This window comes from Topomyia yanbarensis, chromosome 2 (genome assembly GCF_030247195.1).
Source record: "Topomyia yanbarensis strain Yona2022 chromosome 2, ASM3024719v1, whole genome shotgun sequence".
NCBI lineage: Eukaryota > Metazoa > Arthropoda > Insecta > Diptera > Culicidae > Topomyia > Topomyia yanbarensis.
In genome coordinates this window covers 322,920,558-322,944,033 of record NC_080671.1, presented here as the reverse complement: position 1 = coordinate 322,944,033, position 23,476 = coordinate 322,920,558, and the positions used below count along the sequence as shown (strand labels likewise).

At 36.1% G+C, this 23,476-nt stretch overlaps 1 protein-coding gene across 8 annotated transcripts in view; it reads right to left on the bottom strand.

The window, feature by feature from the left end:
• Positions 1-23,476, bottom strand: part of LOC131683766 (regulating synaptic membrane exocytosis protein 2) — a 199,755-nt gene that overhangs the window by 87,230 nt on the left and 89,049 nt on the right. For 5 of the 8 annotated variants that reach the window (XM_058966036.1, XM_058966035.1, XM_058966037.1 and 2 more), the window contains exons 8-14: positions 17,515-17,713; positions 17,093-17,293; positions 16,576-16,847; positions 16,382-16,519; positions 16,178-16,315; positions 9,317-9,517; positions 8,337-8,471 (exon numbers count right to left, since the gene is read on the bottom strand). In XM_058966036.1, coding sequence (XP_058822019.1) covers positions 8,337-8,471; positions 9,317-9,517; positions 16,178-16,315; positions 16,382-16,519; positions 16,576-16,847; positions 17,093-17,293; positions 17,515-17,713 — 1,284 coding nt within the window. The remainder of the gene's footprint in view (positions 1-8,336; positions 8,472-9,316; positions 9,518-16,177; positions 16,316-16,381; positions 16,520-16,575; positions 16,848-17,092; positions 17,294-17,514; positions 17,714-23,476) is intronic. The other 3 variants (XM_058966039.1, XM_058966040.1, XM_058966041.1) reach the window with 3 other exon arrangements.

Here is a 23,476-nt window from a genome sequence, read left to right as displayed (position 1 = left end):
AACGGAAAAGTTTTTTTCTTCAAAAAAACTTGTCAGGAGCCAAAATCATTTCGATTCTAAAATCGCAAAAAAGACCTCGTCTCCACCGTTTCGAACATAATTGTCTCGGAAAAATATGTAAAAGTTAGTGGACAGTTGTTATTTTTCGCCCGCTTGTGACGATAATCATGCGTGGTCAATTGAGAAATAAAAATTATTTTTTGAAATTGGATGAGCAGGACAATACCTTCCATTCAACCACCTTCCTACTATACTTTCGCTTAGGTTCAATGACACTAAGCCCTGTCAATTGTCGGTCGAGTAAGTTCGATTGTATCAAACAGATCTGTTTACATTGCAGTAGAAAATGAATTTTAATTCTTTCTGACGATTCAAGAGGAAATTCATATGGGTACGTTTAGAAAACTGACTTCTTTGAGTCACTACATGAAGCATAAACTTCTTTTATTGTATAATAAAGGAAGAATTTTATTCTTCATGTAGTGACTCAAAGAAGTCAGTTTTCTAAACGTACCCATATGAATTTCCTCTTGAATCTTCAGAAAGAATTAAAATTCATTTTCTACTGCAATGTAAACAGATCTGTTTGATACAATCGGACTTACTCGACCGACAATTGAAAGTGAATGAGTATAGTGAATTATATCCTTGTTTCGTAGTGTTAGAAGAAGCGAATGCTCCATTATTCACTTGAATTGGATGAATCGTCGCTATGTTGCGAATACTTTTTACTTTAGTAATAAAGGTAAATTCATTCAAAATGTATTTTATGTTTTTATGTTGTATTTACGTTTTCTCGATGTTAATATTCATTTCTGTACTATTTAGTACAGTATCAAAATCTGAAGTAATGTACGATCACAGGTAAAAATATGCTTCCTTGATATCATTTTGGCATTTGCCCCTATGCTATCTATACAGAATTTCCCAGGTAAAATCCTACAATAGTTAGGGTAAGGTGGGGCAAATCCGACCGTTGGGTAAACCCGACCCCCCTCAGTTATCGAAAATCGGAAGCACTACGCGAACAATGCTGTTGTGTAGAGCATCGAAAATAATGATAATGGTGGCATGACAGCATTTTATTAGTCTACATTGAGATGCTCAAATGACAATAAGTGTGTTTTTAAAACTTTTGATTTGATTTTTGTGCATCGTTGACTACAAGATATTTATGATTGTTGAAGTGATTGCATAAAAAATGTAAGTGAATCTAAATTCTACGATTAAAGTCCTACAAAGTGCATAGATGAATTTAGTCCAACTTTTTTCATAATTTTTTTTGATTGCGTCGTATTGAAAAATGACGCGGTGGGGCAAATCCGACCTCTAAATTAGGGGGAAAATCCGAATGCTTTTTTGCTAAGAAAATGTTTATTTATCAAATTGAAATATATTTTTATTATTTTTTAGCACAATGATAATGTGCTTTTATTTTTTTTTTTTTGCACAATGGTTCATAAAGAAGAAAGACACAAAAAAGTGGTGAATACAGTATTCGCAATTGAACCGATGCAAATGGGCATATCTTTACGTGCTGCTGCTCGTGGTTTTGACATTCCAAGATTGACATTGAATTCCATTTTCTTCATGTTACACTTCAATAACATAACATTCATTGATTTATCATTGAAAAATTATAATATTTGCGTAATATCTGTACTAAATCAACCAAAAACACCACCATTTTTGAAAACAGCAAAAATAAAACTTTTTCCTAAAACGCTTGTATTTCAAAATTTTTCCATACGGATAAAATGCCCAGAAGCCCAACCTTCAATTTGGTATATAAAACGACTTGATCCGATGTAAAATGAGCATTTTACAGCCAAAACCATTTACTAGGTCGGATTTGCCCCACTTATATTAAATTTTCATACCAAATTCGCCTTTGAAGAGAAAAAAGTAATTGCATCAATGAACTTATTCGCAAACTACAAGCCTTATTTCACTTATTCTGAGCATAAAAAGTATGTTTTTGGTCTATAAAATCAACACAGAATAAAAAATTAAATAATCTATGAAAAACGACTGTTACATTACAAATTGTTTTCAGTGGCGCATCCAGGGGGAGGGTCTTGGGGGTCCGGACCCCTCCCGAAATTTTTTAACTTGTTGATAAATTTTAAAATAGTTTCTATTTTAATTCGTTCTAAATTCAAATTCATTCCAAATCATATTCGACCACCAAAATGATTTTAATTGAATGAGGTTATTGCATATTACGTATTGTACCATGAACATTTCAAAATCGAAATTTCGGAACCCCTCCTGACAAACCTAAAATACCGCCATGGTTTTTTTTAGAAAATAGGTCAAAAATGCTCGAAGAAAATTTCATGTTTATGTTTTGTTGACGTGGTAAACTACGAACAAAAAGACTTTTTAGAATTTTGGACTGTTACGTTACATTGAAAAAAGATACCGAATACTTTATCATGCAAAAAACTGATGAATATTTGTTTTTTCGAATACACCTTACAGTTACTTCTCCTTAACTTTAATCTACCTGAAAACTTATTGCACGTAAAAATAACATATGTTGACTATAACTATTGTTTTTGTTTAGCGTTCAATTTTTGCTTGTTTTTGCTCACTTAGAGGTAATGTAAAATCGAGCGTCATATTTTCGATATCAATAACAAATTCTGAGTAGATAGTTGATTGCTCGATACTTCTGGATATCTATTACCCACAAAAAAGTGCGGAAATGAGATAAATTTTATTTTTCACGTGGTTTAATTTTTCGCGTCTTGGTCCATATGATATTTAATGAAAAAAACACAAATTTTGTGAAACAGTTCACGTGAAAATTTCATGATCATAGGCAGAGAAATAGAAAATGATTAGTGATATCTTCCAAATATCACAAATGAAAAGTTCGATCATAAATCATGTACTACCCAAGTAGCAATTGTAACTTGGTCAACAATTGCAATACAACAAAGTTTCTTATTAGATATGTTCGAAGAATAATGTTTGGCATATTTCAATTGATTATACAACATATGGCTGCTCATCTGCCCAATAGGTCTAAGATAAACCTCGTAGTAACAAGATTTATAGCATCATTATCAGTTTTGAAACTGATCAGAATCATTTCCACGAAGCAGTCAAACAAATTGCACAAAATTATACATGTTTTGTGAGATGATGCAGTTTCTCTTTGAAACATTTATAACAGTTGGGAGACTGATCAGAGACAGAGATATGTTGCACCAGTAGTTCAACTAGTTGCCCGTATGTTCATATCCTACAAGGACAGTTCATGCTGTTGCTAGTGCAACTTGTTTCCGCAACTTAATGCCAAATTACTTGTATTCTTGGGTTTATGTTTTAGCTTGTGCAATTTGCTTATAAAAACTCAATGTCACCAGCACATGAGCTGAAGAGGGTGGCATACACTAATTACGTAAGGGCATATGGGGGGAGGGGGAGTTTCAAAATATTTTACAAATTCTTATCTGAGGGGGAGGGAGGGTTTGTCCTTTCTTACGTAATATCATAAAACAAGTTTAAAAAATTAAATCCATAAGGAAAATATTCTTTTTAATAAGAAAAGGGAGCTATTTTCATTTGCACCATATAATCCTTGTGTATCAAACAATATGAGTGATTTTTTGGCTCTTGGTTGTACATTGTTCTGTTCGGGAACTGGAGCCACAATATGCCTTACAAGTTAAGAAGTGTTGATACCCTTCGTGTTGTTAGACCGACTTTGTTCTTTTCGAACGTTCGATTCAAACCCGCAAGGTATCTTGAAAATGTTGTAACATGCGATTGTCAAAGATCTTGAATGTCGAATATTTCCAGAGTGTGAACTGTATTTTAATTCAAGAAAATTCGAAGATGGTTAACTCGGAGCTATGCGTACGATAAGCGTCACAGCTGGAACTCAAAATAAATTCATGCCAGAAGAGGTTATAAACTCTTTTAAATTCTACATCACAAGAAAATAGATTCAAAGGAAGTGGAATATAGCAAAGCAGATCATGTGGACCAAATTGGAGTTACTGAATATCTGACAACACTTATTCTTTCTACTGGGCGAGATTGGCATGCAATTAAAATTCTGTAGATGATCACAGTTAGATTTTGTCATGAATTTTCTTGTAATAATTCTATACATATCGTTTTCGCTATCTTATTATTTGATGAATTAACCATTCGATTTTTTAATTACGATAATCATGATAAGATCTTAGCCTTACGTAATTAGTGTACGGCCCCTAATAACCAATGAACCTACATCGACATTGGTAAAAACGAGTCTACTATTATTTTGGTTGATATCTTTATTCATAATGACGAAATATCTGATTTTTTTGATATTCTTGCAATATGCTAATTAAAATGCAATTTTAGATTGGGGCGTGAGAATTTGGGAGGTAGAATTATATGTTTCACAGTAAAAATACAGTTCGTTATAACTTTCTTGTCTAGAAACTCATTCAAATGATCAATTATGCTTCTTTTGGAATCAGACAGATGATAAATATTTTCCTCTAAGAAGACATGACATTTTGCGATGATGATTTTTCAGCATCTGTAGTACAACATTTTTATTAGGAATTAGGTTCGATAAGTCTTGTAAGTACTGATATATACGTTGTGCAACTCTGTTTCTTCAAATATTTGAAGATATTGCACACCATACAAGCAATATGCGCTTTTTCCGTAACACAATTGTATACCAGATTAATTACATAAACACTACGATATGTTGCAGAATCACTTGAGAAACGGATTTGAGCGACAAAGTGTGTTACTTGGGTAGGAATCATGAACCAATAAGGGACGGTGGGGAGTTGTGAACATTGTTTTATTTTCGGGGTATGATTACCAAAAACATTGATCGACCTTAAATGTTTAAACTGGCATTTATAAAGGACACCTTAATACATCCATAAGCTGAAGCAATTTGAAATTATTGTTATCTTGTTTGAGATATGGCAGATTGCGTGAAAAGCGTAGAATAGGCATTTTTAGTTTGGCGGAGAGTTGTGAACCACGCAAAAAGTAGGAGAAATGGAATATTTTCTGGTTTATTTTTATTAGGGCTATAGAAAATAAATTTTATGATCTTTCTAAACTAATGGTGATGGAAAAGTGATCCGATTCGCAATGAACAAGTGACAACACGATTCGCGCCAAGCTACCTAAATTGGCGGTTGCAACACAGGGTGATTAAGAACATGCGTTAATGCAACATTTGCCAATAAGAAAGTGGCGTTATGACATTAAAAACATTTATCACAAGTAACCACATATTTATAGTTTATAGCGTAAAGGGTATTCACGGTGTTCACAACTCCTCATGGTTCACAACTCCCCACCGTCTCCTACATAAATAATATTCTATGATTTTGTGAACTATTTCGCGAGCACGAATGGTCAGTCGTGACTATTAAACTAGGAATCATGAACCAGTTCACGTATACATGAATAATATTTTATGATATTGTGTCATTATTTTTTCACGAGCACAGACATTGAGATGTGACTAATATATTAGGAAACACGAACATGTTCAAAAAAGTTGAAATGATTCAAGAATAATGTTCCGAGTTTCGTGAAATAGTTCACGAGAAAATATGTTTTGATTTTGTGAACTAATTCATATCCACGAAAACCAGATCATGTCCAAGACGTAATAAATCATGAATTAATCCACATTGGACTCTGAATAAAGTTCCTAAGTCTATGAACAAAATAACGATTCATCCTTAGGTTTCATGAATAATGTTCATAAAGTTGTGAACTAGTTAAGCCGTGACTGAAGTTCACAAAACAAAAACAAATATTGGAGAATGATAATAATAATAAAAAAGCGTTATGTAGGTGTTACTGATGGGAAGTTGAATCTAATTATAAAATACATTATTTTTGTTCATAGTTCTGTTTTGTAACGTAAAACGTGATTGTTCCAGAATTCATGGCACCTTATTTGCGATTTTAGGAACAAACGGGAAAAGGCGGGGGAAAGAAAACGCTTCAAAGGATTCAGAGCAAAATTCTGAAAATGATTTTGAAGCGTCCTGTCTGGTTTAGCACAAATAAATTGTACAGACTCGCAAACGTAGAAACATTAGAAATTATGACAAACAGTATTTTCCAACAAAAATCGTTGCAGATTTCTCTTTACAGTTTATAGGTTAGTTTTTAAGATTTTAAAATTAGTTTGTAAAATTTTTATGTTTCTAAGATCCTTATTCACATGACAAGTAGGCTTAAAAATTACTACTACAAAAATCACTTTACTGTGAATGTATATTATATCTTAATAATAACTATCCAAACCATGTAAGCAATAGGGATGAAAAGTCACTATTGGTGGCTGAACACTCAGTAGGGTGGATGTACCAATAGTCGCATACTTAAGGAAAACTTTTGCTAAAAAATCGATGAACCTATGGGCAATGTTAATACATTAAACGAAAGCTTTCAATCCCTACTTCATAGGTAAATATAAAGATGGTATAATATCCAATTTATGTATTCAAAACCGCCTTTTCCCTCTATAGAAACACATGTACCAATAGTGGTGCAATCGCTAATTTCGGTTCCTATTGTTGCAAATCCCATTGATTTCCTATGGGACTTGCAACTATATGTACACTATATCAACTATACCCGATCAGAAATACATAACAAAAAGATTTCAAAACTATATCTCGCGTAGTTACTTGTTATAATTTTCTGTTATTTTAACTGCTAACGAGACCTAATTTATAACACAATATGTTACGAAAATTGCATTCTGTTATAATCTTGTTATTTCATTCTGATCGGGTAGGTGCCAGGGCGCTCAAAATTCAAAGAAAATCTTTTTTTTCAATAGTTATTTCAGCAAATTTCAAGGATAAGGTTTCAAGATTTTCAAGGTTTTATTGTCGCATAATTTTAGTGCGATGAATCGATAAAAAATATTGGTCGATGGTTGGTACCTTAGTTAGGCGTATAATCTACTATTGGAACTATTTGTACACCTCAACTATAGGAGCACCCACCCTATATTGGATTAGAAATGTGATGTAAACTATAGTGTCTTAAATAAAATAAGCTTTCGTTCAAGTTAAACTACCAAAAAAATCTGAATTTTATCGTTGATATAATTCTAAACTTGCCACAATCTAACAAGCCGTAATTGACGAAGTGACGAAATATAACAGTGTTCTGTTTAATTTTACATGAAAGATGTACTTTACATGCGCTGTGCCATAAAACTACATCCTTCAACATTTTAAACAAACGCCATATGTGGAGTAAAATTACGTGTCTCGCAAAATTCAACGACATGTAAAATTAAAATCAAACGTAAAACTAGGAGACGTAAATTTACACGATTTTTTCTAGGTGTGTACGAATGCACAATCATGTATACGAGTAAATATATTCTATACATGTGTATTGGTGCAAGATCGTTCTAAAACTAATACTCTGATAACAATGACTCCATCAATACATTCCTAGTTGTGGGTTTGTGTAAGTTTCTACAGGGTAAGCGCCATGAAATGCATGTTTGTCTTGGACCAATAACGCTTAATATGCATTATACCAGTTATAATGCAAAATTCGCATTAGAATCACGCTTATTCGCATGTAAATTATAACGTTAGTGTTTTGAGTTATGCATTTCTAAAGCACTCTTGTGAAGAAATTTATCAGAACTTGATTCGATAAGTTCTCGTATATCTAGTCTTATGTATGACAATCGCAGAAGCACACGGTGTGGCAAAACTGCCTACAACTTCATCAATATAAGTCAATAATGCATTTGGAAAGAAAATTGCTTCTGGACGGACCTCTATATATTGGCATATTGGCATTGAATCGAAAAAAAACCTTTTTGCAAGCTTCCAGGAACGGTAAAAAGCACGTATTTTTAATATTTGTTTTAGCGATAAAGAGAGTGTTAGAGTATTCAATAAATTAGCGTATAAAAAAGCCACAATTGTAAAATATTTCCGCAAATTTTCATTGCAAAATACTGAAAATTGAGCCAGTGACAATGAATCTCCAGGAGAACCTCGCTAAAAACTTGTTTACGAACTTTGAATCTTTTGAGCTCTGATGAATAACCTATTTTTTCGAGGTGTCTCCGGAGATTCACTGTCATTCGATCAAATTTTCAATGTTTTCAATCAAAATTTACGAAAATGTTATTCAAATATTGCATCACTCTCTGCACCGTCGAAAAAAAATTAATATTTTATTTTCACCGAACCATACCTTACCGCCCCTCTCCTTCAGTTTACCATACCTTACCGCCTCCGTCCTTCGCTTAACCAATTGATCGTGTATATGCATTTTCACTATCTACCAGTCTCAATTACCTCATTACTCATTTGATTATGAAAGCCCTGTCCAACACCGGACACCGTTCGATAGTCCTTTGCTACCATGCCAGCCGCTCGTTTTCGACCCTGCGGTGACATATCACGGCGCGATCTTCGCTCCTGTAGATCGACCTGCAACCAAAGCGAGAATGTGAGAGAGATTAGTACCGCGTCGATTGTTCCGCAGTGCACGATTAATTCTTATTCATTAAGTTTTCTTTTATTTGGGTAGTATTTTGAAGCTACTGCTACTATAACGTAATGGGAAATCAAAACATTATTTGTGGTAAAAAGCGTAGCTGTTTGAAACATTAACTTCAATTAAAGTAGTAACTATATAGTGTTGAAATATGGCATAACATAAAGAACTTCAGCTCGTTTCTAGAGAATAACAATAAGTTAAGCTGGAATAGCAATATAAAATTGTTGCGATCGTTAAAGCGTGTATCTATAAATGAACCTGCCATCTAGCGTCATATACAACTTCGTTCAATAATTGAAAATAAAGTTCGGTTAAGCTGTCTGTAGCTTATATTTGTAAAAGTAAAAATAAAGACAAAATTGTGAAATGGGTATAACTGTTTGCTTTGGTGTATTTTTGTTTGTGTGTATGTTATAGTATGACTGTTCTCGTATTACGAGAAAGTTGTATCGATTATAAATCAAATGTATGATTTGTACCCTGAACATATGGAAAATTTCTATTCACAGCGTAAACGTTTGTACGAGTTGAAAACTGAAAAATAAATTTTTGTTAATTGAGTTCATCAACCAAAATATATCTTGCACTGCTTACCCAAATAAGAAGTAAAAGAAAGAAAAAATGTGAAATTGCGTGAGTGTGTCTGTTTATGTACATTTATGTTTACAGTGTACAAACAATGGGCATCTTAAAAACAACACGTTTCCTTGGCTGTTGAAACGACTCCTGTAGCTGTGGGAAGAACACACAAATAGAGACAAATGTCCACTTTTACCTCTGGCGGGGGGCTTGACGAGCTTCCTAGGGATGATACGCTAGCGCCGTCACGTCCAGTCATCAGACCATCTATATCGCATTCAGAAGTCGTATCAGAATCACTCAATCTTGAAGTGGTGCTCGGTGGCGATAAGTGATCGGTTGGGGTTAAAATCATATCCAATTCGTTGCCGCCAGATTCTCTGTCGTCTCTACGCAACTACGGAGAAATAAAAGAAATGTATGATTGATACTCGTAGAAATAATAGTCATGTTAATCAATGTTGGTAAGGGTAATAATTAGAATCACTCTAGTGTAAAAAACGTGGCGAGATTGGGCAACTAGATATAATATTTCAAAGTTCGAAAAATTACATGTGAAGGACCTTTCGATCTAATACATAAGACTATAAAATTGCCAATCGATTGCAAAAGCTGATATTTTCTGAAAGCCTGATCTAGTACGCACCTTCTTCCCTCAGACAGTTTCTAGCAATCTATTACCACACGCTCTCGAGCTTACCAAGGAGCTGAATTAACCCAACGAATTCGGAAATAAGTCACTTTTTCATCGTTTGAAGATTTGAAATACATCGAGTAATGTATATATTAGAACGGCAACAATTTGGACTTTTTTTCGGAACACTGCTAATTCAAACGGTAATTGGATGCACAAATCATGTGCAAGATATGAGCTTTATCCGATAGCTCTAGTTCACCCACAAGAGGTTTCAAGCTTCTATAGGAATTAATATGGAAACTAGGAAATAAAAACTTAAAATCCAATAAAAAAAATTCAACAGTAACTCTGCATACCTCAAAACTTATGGTCACGCAGCTTATTTTATTATGAATAGCTTTGTTGAAGGTTGCATATTGATTGGAGGTTCCCCGACAAAGTTATTTAACTTTGAAGACCAACCGATTTTTTTTTTGAATTTCCTATTCTAAGCATGCGCGAGAAAGAGAGGCATCACAAAACTTTATATGACAATATCTTTTTACTGCAAAATCGGATCAATTGGCAGTCTTCGGCAATGTTATATATACGTAATTGTTTTTAAACCAGTGTGGTGAAGATCTATAGACTTTATCTGTAGGGTCTATTATTCCTTGGGAAGTGAAGAATCCAGGTTGTCTACTGTTTTGTGTTGTTTGATGCGAAGATATGGTAAGTCACAAATATCTAAATAACATGAGTTCGCGTGACCATTTTGTAACATTGCAAGAGACAAACAGAATGTCTCGAGATGATAAACAAGATTCTGCGGTGTTGAGGGTAGAATTGGCGGCTTGATACAACGCTTAACTATTGCCACGATAGACCCGACGAATATCCAAGATTGTATAGTGGTTCGTCTTCTAGATTTTCGCGAGTTAAGAGAATTTGTCACTAAGCTCAACTGAAAAGACGTAACGTGGTTGTCAGCGGAAGAGTAAATCAAGGAGGACAAAAACTACATTGTAGAAGATTCGGCAAATATTGTGGTGATCTAGTGTGCAAGATGTAGCTACTACAGGGTCCGGCACTCGAAGTGCTACCAATTTAAAAGGTCATAAATTCGGTTTGGAATATTATTTTTATTTAATTCGAAGTCCAAACAAAAATTCAGACTACGGCATTGCGACGGTCAACAAACACGAATCGCAAGCTGCCCCAATGTGACTTGCCGGCATTTTGGCCCACTTTTGGACCATGACTTTCTTCAGCGTTTCGAGGCTGGCGTATTTTATACTTCGGACCTTGCTCACTAATATAGGTGAATATGAGAGCTATTGTGTGGTCAAAATGAAGAACGAAACGTTAGTTTTCAGCCATTCTTGGTTCACTTGCGTTTCATAAGATGGTGCCGAGTCTTGTTATAACGACCATGGTCTGCGAGTGAAAGGTTTGTCTGCCAATAGTTTCAGAGCAGCCTGCGGAACACTTTCCCGATAGTAAGTCGCATTTTTTCTTACGCCAGGCTCGATGAAAACGATTGGAGAGCGCCTATCTGTAGTTACAGCGGCCCAAACCGTTATTGGTGGCGGGTGCTGCCTCCTGGTGGCGAACCAATGATACATTTGCAGTATTTTTTTCATTAGCTATACCTACAAGTTTCTCTTTGTTTACTTTCTCTTTCGCGAATTACTTGGTCGCCTTTCCGATTTCCCCTAATCATTTTATTTATACTAGTAAAAACCTTGGTCTTTCAAAGTATACAATAAGGAATCATGGATTAGAATATATTGGCTCCAGTGGCACGTTCCCCGTCGGTAGTCGAGTGGGATTTGTACCTTGCAGTGTCTTCTCATCATTTCCCTGATCGGAAGGAAGGGAGAACGAGGAAGTGGAATTGGAAGGGTGGAAAAAATAACATCACAAAAACAAACAGCAGGTAAGTTAAACGCACAAGTAGTTCAAATCTTCTGCGAGAAAGCCTAAAGTCCTTTACCACACTGGATAAGGAACTTTAGTATGTCTCTGAGATTCAGTCGTCAAAATATGGCGTCGTCTATGTAAGGAAGGCCGAAAACTCGAAATTGCAATTGCTCTACTGCTGGGCAGTTGCATATCAGATGATATGAGGTTTCGTAGACGGATTCACAAAGATCACATGAAAATGACAGCGTGCTTAATAGTTGCTATGTGATAATTGAGTTTTCAGTGGTCGGTTAAAGCCCTGGCCAACATGCCGTAGTAATGTTTCGAAAACTGGAGTAGATTTTTCGAAAACTCACGGCACCTTTGTTTGGCGACACCTTTATAGATTTCTCCAAGCAATGCGATGCTCGAACGAAGCCCAGGATCGTATTTTTTCTCTTATCCAACTTATCGAAATGGCAGGACGGGCTCATGACCAACAAAGTCAATCGCTTCACCTGCCAATGCTTAATTCTTCGATTCGAGTGCGGCATGCGATCACTAGCTTGTACCGTGATTTGTCCGAGCTAAGGACCTTGATCGCAGCCTGACTATTGGAACAGAAGTTAATAACTTTCCCAGACAAGATCTGTTGCAAGGCCGATTGTATCACATACATAATCGCAAAGATTTCTGCTTGGTATACAGTAAAGTATATACCTAGCGAGTGAGACTGTTCCATTTGTTCATTTCGCGACAGTAGATTCCAGCACCAGAGAGCCGTCAGTGAAACAGGCCACTTGCGTTTGTTGTTGTCTCCACATATAGCCAGACAACCACAACCACAGGGAATCTTCACATGAAATGTCCTGCAAGAAAAACTACACGAGAATGTAATATCGCTGGGAGAAAGAAAATCTTCACCCCATGTGACCAGTCATGTATGACTGGTAGCAAAATCAATATGATTACTGTTCCAAAGCCTAGTAATCAGCAGTCTGTATCCACATAATTGTGCTTCTTGTCTGAGGTGTTTGTGTAATGGTTTTGATATTTGAATGGGCCTCAAGGGAACCAGTAGAGTGCCCGGAAAAATAATGAATTTTTGAAAACTCAATCGGCCCATCCCTGAGTCGATTCCTAGTCTTACTAGGAGTACTTGCACCACATTTGAAGCAAATCGGACAACTCTAGCTACCAAACCTACGTGCCTGAAATTTGTATGGCATTTTTTGACAATTTTCATGGAGAAAACCAACTAGCTTGCATTTTCGCCGCTAGGTGGCACTGCATACATCGTATTATCGCTTTAAGTAAAAATAAGAAATATTATTCAATTGTCTACAACTTTGTCGAAGACTGCTAGTAAATCCGGCTTTGTTGAAAGAAGTTCAACTTTCACAAAACTTTCAACGGAGTGATGTCTGAGTCAGTCTTGCATGGGGCCTAACACCACATGGTTGTGTATCAGTACTCGATTCGCGCGAACTAGACATTTTTGTGAAATAATCGTTAGAGTTAGCGTTAGAGTTAGCTCAATAGTATGTTTTGGTTAGAAAATTTCAGTTCCATCTGTTACCGCATAGAGGGCGCCAACACTAACTTGTCATAGAAGAGAGATAGAATATCTAAATGTTCGGAAGAATTGTTTCAAAATGCCCGTTCGACCACTTTGTGGAAGACACCGAATTTCTATCTCTTTCCGTTGAAAAGTTAGTGGTGGCGCCCTCTATGCGGTCACAGGTAGAACTGGATCTGCACACAGTAGCTCAGAACCAAAGAACTGCAAAGGACGAACACCGGTTGTTATTTGCTTCTTCGTGGAAAGAACCCTTGAAGTTTTGTTCGGATTGTGATAATTCAACTTGTCGACAACACTGTTCGACAGTATTTAATGCTTGTTGTATCATGCCAAAAATTGTTCCAATGCAAAGTCTAGTAATTAGTATTTGATAATCGTAAGCAAACCTGTAGGTTGGAAGTACAATCTCAGTTTCCTTAATTAGCCGTCGGCAACCAGGTTTTATAGCAAAGGAGACGGAACGCTACCCAACTTCCTTATCTCTACTCTTTCATAGCTTGAATGCCCTCCTTTGGGAATAAATCTAGCAATTATTTCTCACCATGCTTACGGAATATACCAATATAGCAGGACTGGTAAGCATTATTTTTTTCAAGACATGTTTGAGAATATTAAATCCCTTTTGCAGTAGCAGGGGAAAGATTCCATCTTTTCCAGGTCATTTGTCGATGTAACAGTACGACGCGGACAAATTTCTTCGTAGAATGCTATTATGAATGAGTTTGAATGAGTATTCACAACGTCATCCAAGTCGTCTAGTTGAATAATTGTTGGAAAATATTCACGAAATTTAGTCGCCAAGTTTTCTAAAAAGAGGTCCCAGTTTGTAAATCTAGCATTACGATATGTCACCATATTCATGGTGACATTAAGATGATCGAAAAATATATATTTATGATCGGATAGAGACGGGTTCAGTTTCATTTGGAACCTACCAATTTGTCATGTTTAACACCTGCTCTCTGCCAGACCTCGCAAAAGTTGGTCGATTTCCTACATTTCAAATATGTAGATTTCTACTACTTACATACTCCATCAGTTCAGAGCGTGTCAGATTGATATCTGAGCTACCACAAATGATGTGATGAGCATTTGCATCACTTCCCATAAAAAAAACGGAAGTCTGTTACTGCTACAATATGAACGCTTTTGAAAACATCAGAAGGTGATAACTCGTTATGCGGCAGATATGCCTAACAATACAAATACTGCCCATAAAAACATAAGAGTAAAACAGAAAGCCCAGAAAAACACTGTTCAAGATTTGCATTTTCATTGAGCCAACCACGTTTTGGTATTTTTTCGATATTTTCTGCACAAACCTGGCAATCTTATTTGTACATTGTGATTCAGTGGTGATACAAAATACAATCCTACAGATAACTCATTTTCTACAAAAATCCTTATGGGACTCTTATGCTTTTATGGGCAGCACATATATCGCGTGTTGTGAGCTCCGATATGAGGCACGCGTCAATTAGTTAGAATGCATGCACGAGGCGTTTCACATTGATTAATCATGCCATTTTTGTTGATAGCTACGAAGCTGGGGTTAAGTTGCTTTCCAATCTGGAAGTCTCTTATGGAAATACAGTTATCGATTCAACACTATGCAAGCTTTTCCTTTCTGCATAAGAAGTAAATCCCGAAATGGGTACTAGGAACAAAACCCATGATACTCCGTGTGCGATAGGCATATTTTTATCCCACCAACCATTCAGTCCTAGGCAGGAAGATACACGTTAACCTGAAGACTCCTGGTTGTAGTCGCCTCTTACGACATGGGAACAGAAACCCAGTGAATTGATTCTTGAACCCGCCGGATGCCACACGGCCTCAAGACTGGTAGCCAACTAAATTGCTTACTATCAAGTTTGATTAAGCGGTAACTTTGACGAAATCGGCCAATTGTGAAAGGCGGAAAAACAAAACCTTATGTTAGCAAGACAGAAACAAGCACTACTGGAAAGACAAATGGTAGAAATTTGTTGCAAAAGACTTGACAAGAAACCGAACCGGAGATTTTAATACTTGAAAAGGATCTCAAACAGACCGAAACGTCAATAAAAAAAATAGTGTTAGCTAGTTGTGTTTCGCAATCAAATTTAATCAATGTAAATATAAAAACTTCCTTCGACGTATTGCACCATCATTTAACTTCTCAGATTAGATTATTATTAATTTCATAATAAATGTTTTTAAATATCTAGCTTTAAGAATTCTTTGTAGTTCATAATGTATAAGAAAGTTACATAATTATAGAAGACGCGGAAAAAATAGAGCTCGACAAAGATGGATCAACATTGGATAACAAAGTTTCTCGAAAAGACACTTTTCACATATTTTTAAAGTTTTGTGTGATTTGAAGCAATAAACTCTGATTATTGCAATCAGAATGCTCTCCGTAATCAGCTTCCTAGTTGCAGAAGTTTTCGAGATATTTTATACTTTGGACTATTTTTACGGTATACTTGGAGAAACAGTATTTTTTACAAAAACACAATTTCGGAAAAACACGAAAATATTGAGGAAACTTTTTTGTCCATTATAGCTCAAAAAATACATTCGCCCTATTTATAGGTTAGTTCTGAGTCAAGGAGTCTCAAGACATGTGAAATATACATACATGTGAAATATACATCAAAGACATGCGCAAAGTTTCATCCAAATTATATCTAGTTTTTGCTATTTCTGTTAGATTTTCCCTGGAACGCCCTAGCAGTTTTTTTATATTTCGATTGTAGAGGTTTTACACCTTAGCGTCATTCACCTCTCTAACACTATGTGCGCGATTGGGAATCAAACCTAGGTTGGCTGCGCACAAAGCAACCGATTTACCAATTACTCTATGCCCGCCCCAAGCTAAATGTCAGTAGGTACAATACGAACCGCTCATAAAATCGACCGCAAAAGAGAGCTAAGGTAATGGCACAACTTAAAAGTAGAATACGTACGGTTTCTCGTATGGACTCCTGATGGGGTTGCAATATATACCATTCCGGTTCATCGTCTAGCGGGTGAGTGGCCAAGTCTATGATCACTTCCCCTAGAAAGTCATTGGCACCGTAACGGACGTAGTCCCATAGAGTAACCTGCAATGGTGACACGTATGTTTGTAGTACCCAGCAATTAGCTTGCTGCGAACTCTACAATGTTACCTCGAATAAACGATTCTGGAGATCAGCTCTACGAAGACCTTCGTACACAAACGTTTGGCCCCACCGGGGATCGTTAGTTAGAGCTAGCGTCTTCGTTCGCCTCTTGGATTTTTCACTTCGATCGGGAAGCAAACAAATCTACGAATAGAACACGGTGTGAATAGTATTTCAACAATTTTCTACGGGATACTTACTTTGGCGTAAGGATTTCGTGCTGCACTGTTAATTCTCGATATAAGCCCAGCTGCGCAGACGACAGTGACGATCAACTGAAGGGAGCTTGGTTCGAATCCAAGTTTTATCTGAATTCGTCCTCCAACGCTGTTTTCCTGCTGCGCAACCGTTGCAGTCGGTGTCAGTCTATTTGGGTAACGAAGATTGGCGGAATAGTTACGCACACTATGCAAATCCGGCGAACCCGGAGACGTCACTAGTACGCTTGGCTTATCGCGTCGATCGTAGCTTTCTGTGAAATTAAAACCATCTGATAAGTACAGGTCTTTACCAATCGTATACCACAAACAGTCACACATAAAGTCAAACGAAACGATAAGACATTAATATTCTTAGATCCCTAATCTTTTACATGGGGTGGACTTTTTTTTTGTAGCATATATAATTGCTAATAGACGCCGAAATTTTGATTTTGCCAGGTTCAGTTGCTACGGAAAATATCTTCTACTGGTGGAAAATTCAATTGCTAACGAATACCTCCTGGATGATGCGTTTGAACTCGTATCGGCGAATGAGAGTTTCGCCAGGATGCTTGAGTATTTTTGCGATTTATCAGGATCGCACGTGTTATGAGTAATTCTACGAATGGTTCCATCCTACTATCACTGATAATAACGTATACATCTTGTGCGGATTTATCGCGCAAGGAATGACCATTCCATTCCACTACTTCGTCACCTGAAAACACGTGTGCATTGTAACCAATGGTTGGAAGCTAGAATAAATAAACTGGCGTGTAACAGTCCCCCCACAGGGCATAACTAAAACAAACAGGTTTAGCTCAACCCTAAATCAATTTTGTGCCTTGTGCTCTGTCCAATTGCAAATGATGACTATAACGATCCACTAGCTTCAATGACAAGGTTCAAGAGTTTCAAAAAGAAACTTTAACTAATTACCTGGCCTAATGTGTCCTTCCTTATCGGCAAGCGAACCGCGTTGTACATGCTCAACGATTGTTGCCCTCTCATCGTTTGGTAGCACCTGGCCACCTCGTACTTTGAGTCCTAAAACATCTTCGTCGTCTATATTTCTTCGCAGTACCATATGACCAATCATACGGCTACCATCTGCTGACACTTGCCAACTTACAGGATTCTGCGTGAAATTTCAAATTCGATGTTTGCTTCATTTATGCGGTGAATAGTAGTTAACTTTGCTATGTGTTCTGCTATGTCAAATATCAATTGCACACATTTTTACTGAAGGAAATCTACTACAGGAATGTTTATTCCAACAAATCAGTAACCAGAAACAATTTCGTTCAGTAATACACTGTTGCTTGCTTATTTCTTTAATGATATGTTTTTTTTGCAATTTGGGCATTGTTGTGTAAAATGAAGCGTAAATATTGCAGTGAGTGTTGAAATAAAAATTAAAACGAATAGATCCCAGTGAGTTGAGTTATAACTTAGAAGGATGTGTTGAATAGGTGTACTAAATAAAAAGTTAGACAGGTGGCTATAACACAGTAAAGTGCATCAAAAATACGCGTCGACACTGAATGAAGAAATAGGGTCAAAATTGAAGGACAACAGTCTGCCTATGAACATCGACAGAAAAAAAAAGAAAAAATGATTTTGTGTATTTACAGTTGAAGTGAGGGAAAATCGATTCATTCGAATCGAACTTAATCACGGAGAGAGAAAAATCAAGAGCCCTTCACTGACGAACGAAAGGTGAAGGCAGACTCGTTCGTCGCTTCAGTATATGTACATACAAACATGTCGAACCGAGGAGGAAAATGAAGATCCTACTGTTGTATATGCGTTGCATGACGTAGACAGCATCAATCAGGCAAATAACAGATGGTTGCATGAGAAAGCGCTAGCTTGTAGACACTGCCATTGATAATATCGCAAAGCGAAGCTTAGCAAAAAAGCGAAAATTTTGAAAAATATTCAAGTTCATTGAAAACCGTGCCAGCAAACTATTTCGTGCATTTATTAACTATAGCAAATATATACTTTTTCGCATAGCAGAACTCTGAATTATGTTGTGGTAAATAAACTAATGTTAAAAGATTTCACAAGCAAAATGAAAATTATACTTCAATTGAATTAGCTCGGAAGTAATCCAACAATACAATTCATATGGTAGAATGCAAACATGCAAGTGGCTAACGATCAAAGATAGAAAAAGTTGACAGTCAGCACATGACGCTAACGGTGATAACATAAGTTACATTAGATCACAATGTTTCTTGAAAATCGGAATTCTAACCCTAGTCGTATATGCCATCCCATGTTTAAAAACAATCACCAATGTAAATGTTGCACAATTGCAACACAATAGACTCCCGTCAGCTCCTTGATGAAGGAGCTATTAGCACATCCAGCTAGATTTTATGAGAGCATTTTTTTTTTCTTAGTGTCTTCCATAAATTACATTTTTTGCTTTCATTTCCATAAATAACATTTTTTGTTTTCTAGCTACAAATATTGCCAAAGCAAATAGAATAAAATTATTTCGAAAGTAAATTCAGGAATTAGAATATCTAGACTGTTCCGACAGCATAAGGCATTAAGTGACTTTACGCTTGTCCGGACATGCCGCAGACTCAGGTCATTCGCATTTAATGCCAAAATATCCTAACTCCTGTATGTAGAAGACAAAAGATTAAATTCTACGCTTTTCTATACTTCCTTCCTTCAACTCCTTGCTCTTACTTGAGTACTATGGCTCTTAATATTGAAAAATATTTTACACCTTACAGTCCTTTGCTAATAAAATATCGTTACAATATAAACAAGTTGGTACCTTAGTTTGATGTAGAACCCACTACTGCAACTATTGGTACACCTCAACTATAAGAGCACCCACCATATGAATATCAATCAAATTGATAGATCTTGTCATGAATGAATTCAAATCTTTAAGATCTTGTTCAGAACTGTCTTTCCGCATGGGTACACTGAGCCTGGGCCCGGGGGCCCGGGATTTTGCCGCACTGAGGATGGGTATAAATCCATACTAACATCTGCCTTTGAAAAAAGATGCACTCGAATATTTCTAAATCTTCAGTGCGTTGCTAAAATGATAGAAATTTGAATTGAAGTTTTATAGCACGCTACAAGTGCAATCTGTTTTATTAGTGGCTAAAAAACTACCATAAAACCACAATTGTTACTAGGGTGGTTTACATTTTAAAGCCTACACTGGCATTGCTCTATCATCATATCAATGACTAGATAGCAAAGCAGGTCGTGATCGCACATTGATTCGTATTCTATGTTATCAAACCATCAAATAGCATCAGACAACCATGCAGAATGATACTAGCGGCAGGAAACGGCCAGGATAACATTGAACCAATTCGTTGCACAAACATTTTAGTTCAAGTTTCAATTTATTTTGAGCAAAACCAAGCAAGTATACAAAGTTCGGAAGGGAGTGAGCCGTAACGACAAACAGAACACGATGGCCAATAAATCTCTATCTGGCAAGCGTTTTGCGGATGTGGACAAATGATTTGTTTTTTGTCACATTTGGAACCATCAGCGGACAAATCTACAAAAGTAAACCTCTCTAAATTCTACTCTTCCACTATTCCTGGACTCTCTTAAACTGGTACCGAACCAATAATGTTGTTTTTGGCTTAAAAGAGATCAATTTTCAAACATTCTAGAACTTCGCCTTATCGTACTCAAAAGGAGCAACCCCATTCTTTTGTCAGTAATAATAATATAATGAAATAAAATGATTTAAATTTACCAATGTAGTTTATATAGGTTCATTTTGAAATCTCAGCTTACGGTAAAACGAGGAACGCAATAAAATGTGAGCCATTTCCCTTTCGGAAGATGGCTTGAACTAAACTTAGACACGCTGTGGAAAACAGTAGTCAGGTCTATTAGTTAACTGAATCATTTAGTTCACTTTCTACATACGTCTTCCCAAGCCGGTCATAATAAACGAGTATATAAGACGTCTACTGAATTATTTAACAAAAAAAACTGCCTCGACAAAAAATTCGTGCACAAAAGGATATTGCAAAGAGCCGTTATTTCTATTCCTACAGCGAGGATGGAACATGAATAAACCTCAAGGCGATATGTGCGCTTAGAATCAATATTATATCGGTTGATTTCAAAGGCTCGGCGAAGTGGATAGTTCAATGGAACAGAACCTGTGGTCTATTCCGAAGTTGGATGTAGACTCTGATCAGTTTCATCACATCAGAAATGTTGTATAGCTCACCAAACAAATCTAAACAGGACAATGTTACTGCGTACTATTTTAACTCTCGTAGTTTCAAAACAAAAAGCTAGTTTACTTAGCATTCAAATTTATTGTTTACATTTTTGGACCTAACATCGCGATCAAGATGGCTGTCATCGCTAATCAGAAGTATTCGAAACGACAAACCCAACTTATCATACACGGTCAAATGGTGTACTTGACTATTATTCCTTGGCAACACATCATTTCTTAACGTCATGGATAGGTCTCGTTCTATTGATATGATTTCCTTTATTCAAAAAACTTTCTAACTATCGTACATATTCGTGGAATCACTATTCTGAAACATTAATTTTGAGAGCTGAATTTGATTCTTTTTTCTTTGTAGAAAGAAGTTACAACGTGTTTCGTTTTTTGCCATTCTCAAAACAAAAATCATTATAATGGAAAAACCGTGATTAAATCAACAAATAAAAGTGAAAAAATAAATGGTAACTGCTTTGGAAAGCTTGAGGCTCCTATTTTATGGAATTGTTTTTGTTTGGGTAAAAACACGAATATTTTTGAGATGCTCACCATTTTTGTGCGTAATGAGCGTACGGGGCTATTTGGACCACCTATTCCATTAATTTTTTAAATAAATCATTTTCTAATTATCTTATATTATTACATAACTAACGAACTAACGAATAAAAGATTACATGCAGAAGTTCGTATGTCTTTTCATTTTCCCAATAAAATTCTCAAATATTGCTTGATTTTCCGCCAAATCCAGAAGCAATTCTTAATAATTAATCAAATACGCTTAATTGACTTCAGATAAAGGAGACTTTTAGAGTAATTTCTTCTCGGACATTCACAACGTGTTTGAGGGGTAATAATGCGGTTAAACTGTTCTATTCCTTCCTTCGTGGCTTTGGAACATGGCACCCGCTATGCACATACCACGCTAAGCACATATGACAATTATATGGCAACCTGTCAGCTTTGTGAGTAATCTGCACACAATGAAAAAAATATCTCTCCAAAAAAAACAAACGCCAAAAACAAAACAGGCTTCAACGATTGTTTAACAAAATATTTAATCATCAACAACAACACACAATGCTTATGTAGCAACAAACACGACCACCAAACAAAATACGTAGAAGACTTCACGCTTTTAGTCAGCCAGGCATTGCATTTATCGCTCATATGAGTACATGAGTCCGGATAATTTGCTACTGCGACAATAAAAACTCACATTTTCACACGAAAAGTTATTGGCGCTCACACAACTTCTCCGGATAAATACAACATGTTATTTCTCCGGATAAAGAAAACTGCGAATGAGTTTATCATGGTATCCTTTTTGTGCTCGCTGGCTTGCTGTCGATATTCCAAAACACGAAAAAACAAGTCTGTCATACTTCTTTGCCGCTTTCCTTTGAAATTAAGTTTATATTTTAACGTTTTCATTTATTTCAACGAAATTAAAATATTATCACCTTCTCCGATGAGAAGGAAAAAATCAAATAAACTTTATCCGGAAAATTTATTCTCACGATATTTGTGGAGACGGGAATATCATCTTATCTCGGAAAAGTTGGACATCGGATAAGCCTCTTCTCGCGTGAGTGAGAGAGAATTACAATACCTGCAGTCAGCTAATATAAGAAGCATATCAAAAGAATCCACCGTGATCTTCAGGACTGCAGTAGCGATGATAGTATAGGTGTTGTTAGGTGTTGTTAGGACACTTTAATAAGGACAACAAGTGTTGTGTCATGTCCTGGCGCTTTTGTGATGTGAATATAGTCTTTACGTTGGTACAACCCTAAAAACACATGTAATCCCTATATGCAATGATAAATTAGGTGAGCAGAATGCAATGACAACATATCACTTCGTTATCATTTTTGCGTGAAAAATATATAAAGATACGCGGCTCCTTTAAGCTCACACATTTAACAATGTTCATTAAACGATTTAGACACCTCTAACCCAAAATATATTTCTCTTGATGCGAAGAAACAAGGTGACAGTTAATTTTGTGAATGGCAAGATTCATCCTCATGTTCATTAAGTGGAACATCTATTAAAAAAATGTGTATGACAAATGTAAAAAATGTGGATCAGTTCCTGTATCCGGTACCGGTATTCAATATCCTCAAGATTCCCGATCAGAATGAAATAACAAGCTTATAACAGAATGCAATTTTCGTAACATATTGTATTATAAATTTGGTCTCGTTAGTAGTTACAATAACAGAAAATTATAACAAGTAACAACGGGAGATATAGTTTTGAAACATTCTTGTTATGTGTTTTTGATCGGGTTTCTTCATTAGTGTGTCTCAGAAAATTAATACACGTAAGCAGAAGTAGTGATTCGAAATGAAATATTGTCTAATTGATATGTTCAGGTTCAAGGGAAATATACAAAAACCTTTCTTGTTGAAAGCATAAATTAGAATCACGCTTCAGGAATCAGGAATCAGAATATATTGGCTCAAATGGCACGTTCCCCGTACTTCTGTAACTTTAGTTCCAATAAAATATGCCCAAAATATGCCTTTTTCTTTTTTCCTGACACGTACATATCATAGAGCAAATGTGTTAATTCGCTTTACCATATCCACTCGCCAGTTCTAGTTATTTCAGTTCGAAAATTCCGTTTATATGTATAATACACACCCC